The sequence below is a fragment of the Aegilops tauschii genome, chromosome 3, assembly GCF_002575655.3.
Source record: "Aegilops tauschii subsp. strangulata cultivar AL8/78 chromosome 3, Aet v6.0, whole genome shotgun sequence".
Taxonomy (NCBI): Eukaryota; Viridiplantae; Streptophyta; class Magnoliopsida; order Poales; family Poaceae; genus Aegilops; species Aegilops tauschii.
Window position 1 is genome coordinate 589855261 of NC_053037.3, and position 11393 is coordinate 589866653.

The 11393-nt window shown below is 45.2% G+C and overlaps 1 protein-coding gene across 1 annotated transcript; it reads left to right on the forward strand.

Annotated features, from left to right (window-relative positions):
- Positions 1-10236: 10236 nt before the first annotated feature.
- Positions 10237-10996, forward strand: LOC141020750 (uncharacterized). Its single transcript, XM_073495690.1, has 2 exons — positions 10237-10390; positions 10479-10996. The coding sequence occupies exons 1-2, from the start codon at positions 10237-10239 to the stop codon at positions 10994-10996; spliced, it is 672 nt and encodes a 223-aa protein (XP_073351791.1).
- Positions 10997-11393: the final 397 nt, after the last annotated feature.

Sequence of the window (11393 nt, forward strand, 5' to 3'; positions counted from 1 at the left end):
GAAGAAGCTGCAATTTAGACACCCGAAAGTAAGTACTATAGTAGCATGTTCCGCGCATCTCCTAGTGATTCAAGCGCTAGTTTCATCAATACCATTTAGTATGCTTGCCTATCAGTTAGATTGACCTCTATTTCTTGTAAAGTGGTTGTGGCAGGAACAAGGGAATGATTTCTGTGGATACTACGTTTGCGAGTCCATCCGCCACACGACCTGTGAGCGGGGCTACTCTGACGAACAATATGAAGTGCGTAAGCAATAATATTCACAATTTTATTTTATTACCATCATTTGTGTTGAGTTTCATTTATTCATATATATATATGTATTGACCCCCTTCTTCAAATTAGATCTTTCGGATGCGGGATGAACTCCTAGCACCAGATCGTATGCGAGCAATTCAAGAGGAATTGGCGGCATTCTTCCTTGACCACGTGATCGCTGAAAACGGAGAATACTATGTGGAACCTGTGTTCATATATAATTAGGAGATTATATTGTAAGAGATAATTATTGTATATATGTAGCCGGTAGTGTCGGATAGATGTACGAGAACTTGTTGTTTGACCAATCTCTCGGAGAAGGAGAGGTGGTCGATATCACTTCTCTCTGTATGCATATGTTCATGACGATCTTCTGTTTCCTTCATTTGCTTACTAGCTAGGGTGTCTAGTCCTCTCTATATGTATATAGTACGTAGCGTCGACCAAGCACGGAGATAAGAGAGGACACTTCTCTCTATTAATTAGCTAGCTAACACAATATATGAAACACCTAAATTAACCCCCCCAAAACCCCCAACCCCCCCCCCCCCTTTCAAAAAAAAACAAAAACCCCAGCCCCTGAAATGCTGACACGTGGATGCCTATTGGTCCCGGTTAGTGCCACCAACCGGGACCAAAGGCCCTCCTGCCTGGGCTCGCCGCACCGGCCACGTGGAGGCCCATCTGTCCCGGTTCGTGTATGAACCGGGACTAAAGGGTTAGGGCATTAGTAACGACCCTTTAGTCCCGGTTGAAAAACCGGGACAAAAGGCCCTTACCAACCGGGACAAATGACCCTTTTTCTACTAGTGTACACCCATAATAAGACCTCTTCATACCCTCGAGAGAATTCTCCATGTCTTCTGCTTTAGATTTGGTCTCCTCTTGGAGGAGTATGGTTCTATGTCCGGCGCACGACATTGATGGCAAACTCCGAAGTGGGAATGTTCGCAGACCTTCTCTGCCTAGCCTAAAACCTAATCATAATCCTGACCCCCGTGTAGATAAAATCTACAAGCCCTTTTCATTGCATTTTGTATCAATGTTAACTAAAGTGAAACCCAAAGAGTTCGAAGCATGACTTTGGTCAGACAACCACCATACTCAGAAGCATTAAGGCCAACTCCACCGCGCGACCCCATCATGTCCAGCCCCGTCCGTTTGGGGTAAAAGGGACAAACGAGGCGGCCCATCTTGTCCGTTTTGTGTCCGGGCCGACCCATTTCGAACGCAAACTTGCGCCGGATTTGGGTCGCGGCGGACACCAAACGGACGCGCACCTCGTCCGCGTCGGGGCCGCGTGGCAGGCGGCCACCTACCTCCCACCCGCCCACATAAATGCGCACGAGCGGGCGGCCCCACCTGTCATCCGCACATCGAAAGGTCGACGTCCTTCTTTAAGCGGGAACCGTGGACCGGTCGTCGTCCACACTGCCCCACGCCACTCCGCGGCCTCCTCGAAACCCGACAGCGCCAGTCCCAAACCCTAGCCAAGAACTCGCCGGCCGGCCACCCGCAGCCATGGGGCTATAGAACTACGGCCGCAAAGGCAAGCACGACCGCGAGGCACGCACGATGAGCGCCAGTGGGAGGGCCTCGAGGAGATGATGGCCCGCTCCGCCGCCGGCAAGGTCGCCATCCCCGAGCTGGAGATGGTGGCGAAGGGGGAGGTGATGGAGGAGCCGCCGATGGCCTCATTTCACCCGGCCCTGGTGGGCCAGGGGTGGGACTGGTCATGCACGGCAGACGAGATGGCCGACGATGTGGGCGTGAACTGGCGCCCGACGTCGCCGCGGTCAGCGGAGCGGGAGGCGTCGCCACGGGAGGAGGTGGTGCAGGCACCTCCCGCCGTCCAGCCCGCCCCCGTCTACCACGCACCGCCGGCCCACCTCTGGACGCCGCCAGCCTACGTCGACCTCGTCAGCGACGACGACGACACCGGCGGCCAGTGAAGACGGCGACGGCCAAGGCATCGACGAGCGCGGCAGGAGGGCGCGGGAGGCGTTTTTTATTTTGTTTTTATGTTAATTATGAAACTGGGCCGTTTAAGTGGACTGAGAAACTGGGCCGTTTTGTGGCCGTGACCCCTATATATGTTTTATGTTTTTTTTAATGCGTTTATTTACTTTTTTAGTCATTTCATTCTAGTTTTTATATTTTTTTTTATTCACGTCCACCCCGGACATGTTTTGGGGTGCGGCCGCGCGTTGAGCGCACCCACGACCCATCGGACAAACGCGGACATGGACGAACCCATTGCCGCCCCAAAGGGACAAAATCCGGCCAAACCGGACGTCCGTTTGGGGTCGCGCGGTGGAGTTGGCCTAAAAGGACCGTGGAAAGGAAGACCTTGTAAAAAAATTCTCATTAAGCCGTCAATATCAAAAAAATTGCAAATTCGAGGGAAGCAAAAAGAGCATTGAGTAAAATCCAATCTAATACTAGCACACAAAAAATGTTTGATGCTTGCACATCACTATGTGCTCTTGATCATACATGCATCTACTCATAGAAAGCTCATGAGGGCACTGTTGTGGAACATAGTACAAAATATAAAAATTTACCGCACTAACAAGCACGCCCAGGAACACTATGAAGATGCATATAGTTAAATCAATCTTTACCAACACAAACGCATCAGAAAATTTGATGTTGCTGAAGATCCGCAAATTCCTACAACTAGGTTAAACCTCCTAGCTGTGAGACTTTCTCATGTCTAGGATCGAACGTATGATCCCTCTATGATATCCACATGTTACGTGTCAGCGATTCAACAGCTCTTTTCACCATCCAGGACAAAGTGCAGTCTAGCAGCGTGGAGAAGAAATATCGCACCGAGAGAGGGAGAGTGCAACCAACAATTGGTGTGTTTGGAGGGGAACCTATCCCCTCTATTTATAGGTGGACAAGTGGTAGCACAGCCTTGGACGAGGGGCTACCCTCCTAGGGCCAGCACACCAAGTAGGGAGATTCTCCCATAGGATCCCCTCCCAATCCTAGCCACCCATTCTTTCTTGCCCATAGAGGGGTGGGGCTCACCAACTTGGCCCATTCGGCCCAAGGGCTGCCACCCCTTGGGCCAGCCAAGGGGCAGCCCACTCGGGCCACTTGGAACCTTCTCGGACCTTCTAGGTACGTCCAAGTCCTGATTTTTCCGGAATGCTTCCGTCACCTCCCGAAACACTTACCTTGAATACGGAACAGTTCTGGTGCCTTTCTCGTTTACTCCTAATACCCTCCAGTATTCTATCAAACTGTTGACTATTAAGTGTGTGCCATGCATGTTTGGTAATATATGGACATGACCCGGAACAACTTTGGCCAATAAGGGGTCTAGATACCCATATTGATTCCCACATACACATAAAGATATTTATCGGGTGAACCTTTTCTTTGCGTAGACAATTCCTTTTGCTTCGCGATACTTAACAAAATCCGATGCGAGATTTTTATCACTATGCTTGTGAAGCAATTACTTGATCACAATACCGAGTTATCTCCGCTACCAGTTTTGTTCTGTTTTCTCATTTCCTTATTCCAGTATCTCTGAGATCATATCACGTTGTGTGTGGCCAGACATGATGGATACCGTAATATTAAGAGGACACGAAGAGTATCTCCTCATCCTCGTAGGAGCAAATCTCAGTCTTGAACTATCGACTCCCTTGGCATACTTTTTTTATGTACCCGACAGTTACCATTACGATCACCCATTCGCGAGTGAAGTTTAGCAACCTCAAAGTAACCGTCCAGTATGAAGGAACACGACACTCTCACGGGCTAAGGATGTGAGTATATGTTAACTCTTGACATGATAAAACCGATAACAACATGAAGATGGGATCTCGTGTATATCATTAGTTGGCTCTGTCCAACACAATTATTCTGCCAATAATGTGTTCTTATTGTTGTCGGCATCCTTGTTACTTAACAATGCCCTATGATCTGAAAAATAATACCATCATGCAACACATGAGCTAGTATTAAATCTCATATTCAAGAAATAAATTATACTGTATTATTACCTTTAGGTCATATTTCCACCACAAAATGCCCACCACTGGTACTTCCTATGCATGGTTGAGTGTGCGGAATTACTGGTGTCGGGCTCAAACAATGCCCGCCACTGGTACTTGAGTTGCCAATGGCTGACAGAAATACGTGCCGCCACTGGTATTTTAGGCTAGAATTCTAGGGGCCCAGAATTATTTGTGGCAGATAGAATATTAATGGCGTGTGTTTATGCCCACCACTGGTAATGTTGGCCCACATCTAATCTGGGCTAATTTTACCATTGGCATTCATGACTTTGCGTCTGCCACTGGTAAGTGGCTAGATTACCAATGGTAGGCGCAAATGCATTCCCATCACTGATAAGGATCCACCTATAAGCAGTTTTCTAGTAACGTGGGATAGTACTACTTACGTGACCTCAAGACAGGAATGGCTGAGGTCACCTCTAAAGCCACCAGCTGCATAGGAGGAGAGAGCCGACAATCCCACTGTCCCCTTCTTTGTAAGCCATGCGGGCTTTTCCCGGTTGGCTATTCCGGTGGCGGCGTATGCGGGGATATGAGAGGAAGACGGGTTGGGGCTAGGATAGAGCCATCTGTGAAAAAAAACATGGTGCTCGGAGAAGGAGTGTGCTTTCCTATAAATTCCACCCTTGTGGTATAGCCACAAATCTGGAGGAAGAAACTAGCTAGCCTTGTTATGTTATTTATGTTTGCTGAAAATTGAACCGTGAGATAGAATTTGAAAATTATGCAATTTTATTCGCGAGAATATGTATTGGCTACTTGGTGGTAGCTTTTCACAATTGATTTTCCCGTTAGACTATGGTAAATAATTTTATGTTGTACTCAGAATGTACCTTTTTTACATCGGTATTAGAGATTTTGTTGAAGCTGAACATGAGGCGACGAGGCGAGCAACCTAGTAACCCTACCAACTACTTGTCATCTACCCATCTCGCTGCCACCAAGGCGTGTCATCGTGTAAATCCCACGTGGAGGCGACGAAGGTTGGGGGTCAGTATTGGGGGGCTTGTTGTGATGGCGATGGAGGGTTGTTGTGGGACAGTGAAGGAGATGTGTGGTCGAGCAGAGGTCTTTGTTAGGCGGTGCGCGACGCCCGCATTGGAGAAGCCGGAAGGATCTATTGGGAAGCTCATCAGTTGTCCGACCCGGTTGGATCATCGGAGAAGAGGGCATCAGTGAACAATTCTGTACGACAGCGAGCTTGATACAAGACCCACGCATGTCCTAGCATGGGTGAATTTTTTCCAGGTTTTATTAGGAAGTCTTTGTATTTGGTTTTCCAGGCACGATGAAGCAGCGACATTGCCCCAGGGAATAATATTCTCCCCATATATCCCCATTCCATTGGTACGCTTTTCACTAGCGGGGGCCGGGGGGGGGGGGGGGGGGGGTGTCGAGTTGTGTCGCCGGCGTGTCTTCTAGGATCCACTCGGGTTAGGTTTCGGGTGGATCCGTTTGGATTCGACCGGCTTTTGTGGGATTTAGAGTTTCTACAGGCCCTTATTGACGTTTTTTTTCTTCGGGGCAGCGTTTTGATTCGCAGGTCACGGGCGCTGGCGTCTCCTGGTCTGCATCGATAACCTCCCACTCATTTCATCTACAAACTCTTGGGAGTTTGCTCTGGCTACGCAGAGGCCAGAGGCGGCATTGATGTAGGCTCACGACACGCCATTGGTGAATGCAGGAGGAAGAAGACTTGGGCGCCCAAGATTTTGAGTGTTTCCTATTTTCTTGTAAAGGTGTTTTTGTAGGGACGTTTGATACGGCCTTAGGCCTTTTCGAAGAAAAAAAAGGAGGTTTTGCTTAATCTTCACAAATTTGCACATGCTTAATCTTCACAAACTTTATTTCACAGTTGATACCCGCTCCATGAAGCTGCTACGGTCAGCATGCGGCACAAGCTGAACGTGCATGAGGGTACACAACCTCCCAGGCCTTGGTCGCGGCTTGAATAGGCTGCTCTGACCTGTAGGCCTATCCTAGCTGGCCTCTTCCCTTTTGCACTGTGGTAAATCCTATTTCACACTTATAGTTTCAAACAAAGTTCATGTGGTAAGCAGTGCTCATACGCAAGCGCTATCTCTCATATTAAGAGCATCTCCAACAGCCGCCCAACGCGCGACGCGCTAAAAATTAGCTTGCAGCGCGCCCATCACCTGGTTTGGCGCCGCGGAAAGCGTTGGCTCCAGCAGCCGCGCTAAAATGCAGCGCGCACGCGTAGCTCCAGCAGCGCGCGCGACTCGCCGGCGCATGCCATATGTTGCATATTGAACACAAAATGAATTTCAAACATCATAAAACAAAGACATGGCATAATAATTTCACACAAATAAGTTGATGACTAAAAGTTCATGCCGACAAGTTCAAATTCAAACCAAGTATTGCATAGTAAGATGTCTTCAACATTGGTGCGTCGACAATGGCCTCACCATCCTCGTCCACCTCGAACTCATGATCATCGAAATACATGTCATTGGTTTGAGACCAATGCGACTTGTTAGAGCCAACACCCATAGTTGACATGTATGCATCATCGTTGACACTACAAAGTATATAGGACAATGCAAATAAGCTATCTATATGTACGCATTCAAAAAATAACAACAACAAAAAAGTTGGAGAAATTTTATACCTTTGGGGCATTTCCTCGAACACATTGTGCGCGTCGGCCACCGGCTCAACAAGTGAGCTCGCCGGCGCTTCGGTAGCCGCCGCGCCCGTCACACGCCCTGCAAGCTTCTTCCTCGACGACTTTGAGGAGCCGGAGCCGTCTGCCGCCTTGTTTTTCTTCGCGGATGCCTTGTCCTTCTTCGGCCGCGCCGCATTTGGGAGCTTCGAGCGCGGGAGGGGGGGCACGTGGCTGCACGGCGGGCGCCGGCGCGACGCCACCCGCCGCCGAGGTCATCCGCGGCGGCATGAAGAGGCCGTGCGCGATGCCGGTGCTCGGAGGAGCTCCGGCGGAGGCGAAGCCAAAGCTCCCCGCGCTAGGATTTGCGGTGGCGGTGGAGGGGTGAGGGAGTGCCGGCGCGGGCGTCCATCGGGTCAATTCGCCGGCGGCGGCGCGTGCGGGGCAAAGGTGGCGCGGTGGAGAGAGTGCGGCGCGAGCGCTCGAGTGTGCCGCGCGCGGAAGCGGGCGCACCAAATACAAAGCTCACTTGTTTTCTCTGTTTTTCTTTTTTTTTGTTTGTTTCTTTTGGTTTTCTTATTTCTTCTTTGGTTTTCTATTTTCCCATGTTATTCTTTGTTTTTTTGTTTTTCTTTGTTTCTTTCATTCATGAGTTTATTCTTTTTTTCATTCTCATTTTTCTTATTCTTTCTTTGGTTTTTTGTTTTCTTTCTTAGTTTTCAATTTATTTTATTTTCTTTTGTTTTTATTGGGTTTTACAGTCTTGAATTCTTTTTTGCATTTGTTTATTGGCTTTTATTTTTCTTATTTTTCTTATTATTCTATTGTTCATTTTTTATCTTCATTGTTTTTTTTTTCTTTCTTTTGGTTTTTTACTCTACATTTTTCGTATACGTTAAAACATTTTTCTAATACACGCTTAACAGTTTACAAATACAAGATCAACAAAAAATTGTTATTCTCCGATTTCAAAAATGTCAATCAAGAATTTGAAAAATGTTAAAAATATTGACCATGTATTCAAGAGTGTTGATCTTGTATTTGTAAACTGTTAAGCGTGTATTAGAAAAATGTTTTAACGTATACGAAAAATATTGACCATGTATTCAAGAGTGTTGATCTTGTTTTTCTTATTATTCTATTGTTCATTTTTTTATCTTCATTGTTTTTTGTTTTTTTTCTTTCTTTTGGTTTTTTACTCTACATTTTTCGTATACGTTAAAACATTTTTCTAATACACGCTTAACAGTTTACAAATACAAGATCAACACTCTTGAATACATGGTCAATATTTTTAACATTTTTCAAATTCTTGATTGACATTTTTGAAATCGGAGAATAACAATTTCTCAATACCCGGTCAATATTTTTCCTGTAAATACTTTTTAAAACATTTTCAAATCGCCTTTTCAAATACTTGTTCAACATTTTTACACATGCTTGATTAAATTTTTTAGAAAAATGATCAAAGTTTTCAATCATCTTTTAATACATGGTCAAGATTTTTTCTACACGCCTTTAACATTTTTCATATACTTGTTCAACAAATTTTCAAATGATTGATTAACATTTTCATATACACGATCAGAAAAAAATTATCATTTTTTAAAAACATTTCAAACGTGGTCAACATTTTTTCTATACATATGTTTAACATTTTTCAAATGCTTGATTAAAATTTTCAAACAATTGTTGGACATTTTTTCAAATGCTTGATTAACATTTTAAAAATTGATGATAAAAAATTTCATCATTTATGTAATACATGATCAACAATTTTCTATACACTTTCAGCATTTTCCTAGTGCTTGATTAACATTTTTCAAATACTTGTGCAACATTTTTTAATACATGATCAACAATCTTTTGATACATGTTCAATATTTTATGAATGCTTAATTAACATTTTTGAAATACTTGTTGAATTTTTTTTCAAATTATTTTTATTGGGTGTTTTGTGTAATATATATATTTAGAATATTTTAGAGTATAAATAAAAGTACAAAATCAAGCAAAAAACAAAAACATAAAATGGAAAGAAAAAGAGTAAAAGAGGCTGTGTCCTCCTGCGCGCGTGAGCTGGCCCATATCGCCCGTCCCTTCAGAGTCAGAAGCTGGAGTCGGTGAAGGCGAGATATAGGGCACCTGTGCTCAACCCGTGCCATGGTTCCGAGAGCGGGCCGGCGGATATCGCGTGTTCTCTTGCACCGTTCTTGCAAATGGATATGAAAAAAAAAACAAAGTCTGTGATTTTGTTTTGTTTTCCTATGTTTTTTACTCTGTTATCGTCTGTTTCTTTTCTTTGCCATTTTTCTTTTTCAATATTTGCAAAAAAATTCCATATGCATAAATATTTTGTTCAAATTCACAACTGTATTTTGTCCTGATGTATATTTTTTTTTTCATATTTTATGCATTTTGAAATATTTTTAAAATTCAGGAACATATTTTGAATGTGTTATTTGTTCAATTCGTTAAAAAAATGAAATTTCGAATATTTTTAACAATTCGCTGATATTTTTTCAAATCCATAATATTTTTTTCTTTTACCATTTTTAAAAAATTGATAGACTTTGTTTCTTCTAAAACAATTGACCAGTATCAGCAGAAAAAGGCCGAAATCAAAGCAGCGTGCAGCGAGCTGACCGGTGAGCAAACGACGTGAACTGACAAGACTACTAGGCCGCGGCCTATGCGCACACCGTGTGCGCGATACCCGCAAGTTAGTGCTTAACTGTGTGCACTCTGCTGCCACTCGGTTTCGGGTTTCCTCTTCGATTTGTGTCAGAACTGGAAGGTAACACTAGTCATAGTTATAGGTCATCTTCTTTTTTACAATAGAATTATTTCCCCATCATTTTGGGCCATCGGTAGTTCTATTTCGATGTCTACACATTAACTTTCATTTTTTACTCTTTTTGCATGTAATTATATGGTTTAACAGTCCTAAGAGCATCTACTGCTGGGCGCCCCAAACCCGTCTCATACGCCCGGGCGGGTCGCCCGGTCACTGACCAGTCACGAAATTTTGACCCAGATGGGCGCCTCAAACGGGCCTCAAACGCCCGGATTGACCAGCACCTCTCATAGCCAGCTCAAATATAGTGAGGATATGGGGGCGCCCGGGCGCGCCCGCCACTTTGGACCTGACAACCTGACCCCACCGCAAATTACACCAAATCCACCAAGTCGACCTATCGGATCCATTTGCTATGTCCTCTCTTCTTCCTCCTTCCCTACGTCCGTCTCGCCGCTCTGCCGTCGCGCACGTCTCGCAACCGTTCCTAGCCCCGTCAAGTTTTCCCGTGCAATGGTCCAAGTGTTTGGAGCAGAGTATCAACCAAATGCGCAGGACACAGAAAGGTTGTTGGCTATTGGAGAAGCTAGAGGGTTTTCAAGAATGCTGGATCAATTGATTGCATGCATTGGCAATGGAAGGACTGCCCCAAAGGTTTGCGAGGAATGTATCAAGGTCACACCAAAGAGGCACCATTATACTTGAAGCAGTGGCATCACATGACTTATGGATTTGGCATGCTCTTGGAATTCCAGGGTCTCACAATGACATCAACGGGCTTCAACGATCTCCGGTGTTCAGGGAGCTTTGCAATGGGGAATCGCTGCTGTGCAACTACACTGTCAATGGTCGTGAGTACAACATGAGATACTATCCGGTCGGTGGCATCTATCCTCAGTTAGCGACGTTTGTGAAGACCATATCCGAACCACTGCGCAACAAACAAAGCCTCTTTGCAACAATGCAGGAAGCAACTAGGAAAGATGTGAAGAGGGCATTCAGAGTGCTTCAAGATCGTTGGGGAACAGTTCGCGGAGCTGCAATGATGTGGAAAGCAGAAACTTTGTGGCCACTCAAGACATGTTGTGTTATTTTGCACAATATGACTGTCGACGATGAGGGTGATGGTGTAGCCCAAACCAATGATTTTGAAGCACCTGGAGAACAAGTTAAAATTCCGGAAGATAAAGATGTAGCTCAGCTTAATTATGAACTTTCTGCAGATGCATCAGAATCTTCGATATCATCACGTGCACGCGTAGCTACTCAATGATTCTATCGAGCATATGTGGACCCACAAGGGACACCAAAGAGCTAATGTTCGAGTTGTGCACTTAAAATAAGTTTTATGTAAAAAGACCTATGTATTTTTGGTACCAACATTTGCTACTTACATGCGACATAGGAGTGTATGATCGACGTGCATGAATTTGCATGGATTTAGAGTCCGGATTTGAGATATGTGAATGCATGGCAGAAGATATGAGGGGCCGGCGGGCGCTGCCGCAGACGCGCCCGAGCGCGCCCGCGGGCGTATAGGAGTCCGGGTTTGTCAAATCCGGCTTTAGATGCTCTAAAATAAAGAGTAGCTGACTAGAGTTGTGGAAGCAATAGTTATTTTGAAGTCACGAAAGATATCTTCAAATCTTTGTCGTCTTTCGAGTCATTTG